We start from the raw sequence: 811 nt of genomic DNA on the forward strand, positions 1-811 counted from the left end.
GCTTCTGCGTCTTTTTATTTTCCCTAATTCATTCTCTAAGGCAGTTGCCCAACTTACTTGAACCAATATCTGGATATTAGCTTCCTCTGGCGCTCCAGGAGTTTATTGTGAGTGAAAACCGGGCCGTAGTTCTCGTACAGGACTTCACCTGCCTTTAGAGGTCGCAGATTGACGATCACCATTTTGTTACCATCGAAGTACCTGAGAGAGACAAAGGGCCATAAAAAGTCGATATAAATCAGAGGGAGAGTGAGTCGTCCTAATTAGGGTCGATGAAATTGCTCCTTATCTCAGGCTGTTCATACATAATCTATTATAACTATCATTTACATAAATAATACGTATTTAGTCCTTTCTATAAATTAGATTCACATTTTGATGTCCTACCTGCCGACAGCAGGGTAACATGAATGGTTGGAAAACGACACAGTTGGGTAAACCGCTAAGCCTAAAAACACTGACTTCGTCTTCTTGAAATTCTCGTTGGTATCTCCGAAAGCCATGCCACTAAGCTGAAGAAAAAAATAATAAAATAATCAACGTGACAACATAACTCTGTATCCACCATCTGCCAAGAATTAAACAATAATATAAGTTTGTTGGTACGATATACTCAGTCGTCCACCTCGTGTGCGTTGAACTGGAGGAGTTGCAGATGGCGCAGCAGAAGGCTGCCAATCAAGAGCTCGTCCTCAGTCAAGTCCGCATCGGGCTTATTAGCTGTGACATGAAATGGAATCCGATTAACAAAGCCAAGTTATATCAGTTATCGAAATCTTAATGTGATTTTTTCTGTTAAATCATGGAAACA

The 811-nt window shown here is 40.4% G+C and overlaps 1 protein-coding gene across 1 annotated transcript in view; it reads right to left on the reverse strand.

The window, feature by feature from the left end:
* Positions 1–57: 57 nt before the first annotated feature.
* The window catches only part of LOC119586987 (SET and MYND domain-containing protein 4-like), a gene marked incomplete at its 3' end in the record, with an annotated part of 7425 nt that continues 6671 nt past the window's right edge, over positions 58–811 (reverse strand). Inside the window, 3 exon segments of the mRNA XM_037935729.1 lie at positions 58–201; positions 388–512; positions 626–720. Coding sequence (XP_037791657.1) covers positions 58–201; positions 388–512; positions 626–720 — 364 coding nt within the window.

This window comes from Penaeus monodon, chromosome 22 (assembly GCF_015228065.2).
Source record: "Penaeus monodon isolate SGIC_2016 chromosome 22, NSTDA_Pmon_1, whole genome shotgun sequence".
In the NCBI taxonomy this organism is placed as follows: domain Eukaryota; kingdom Metazoa; phylum Arthropoda; class Malacostraca; order Decapoda; family Penaeidae; genus Penaeus; species Penaeus monodon.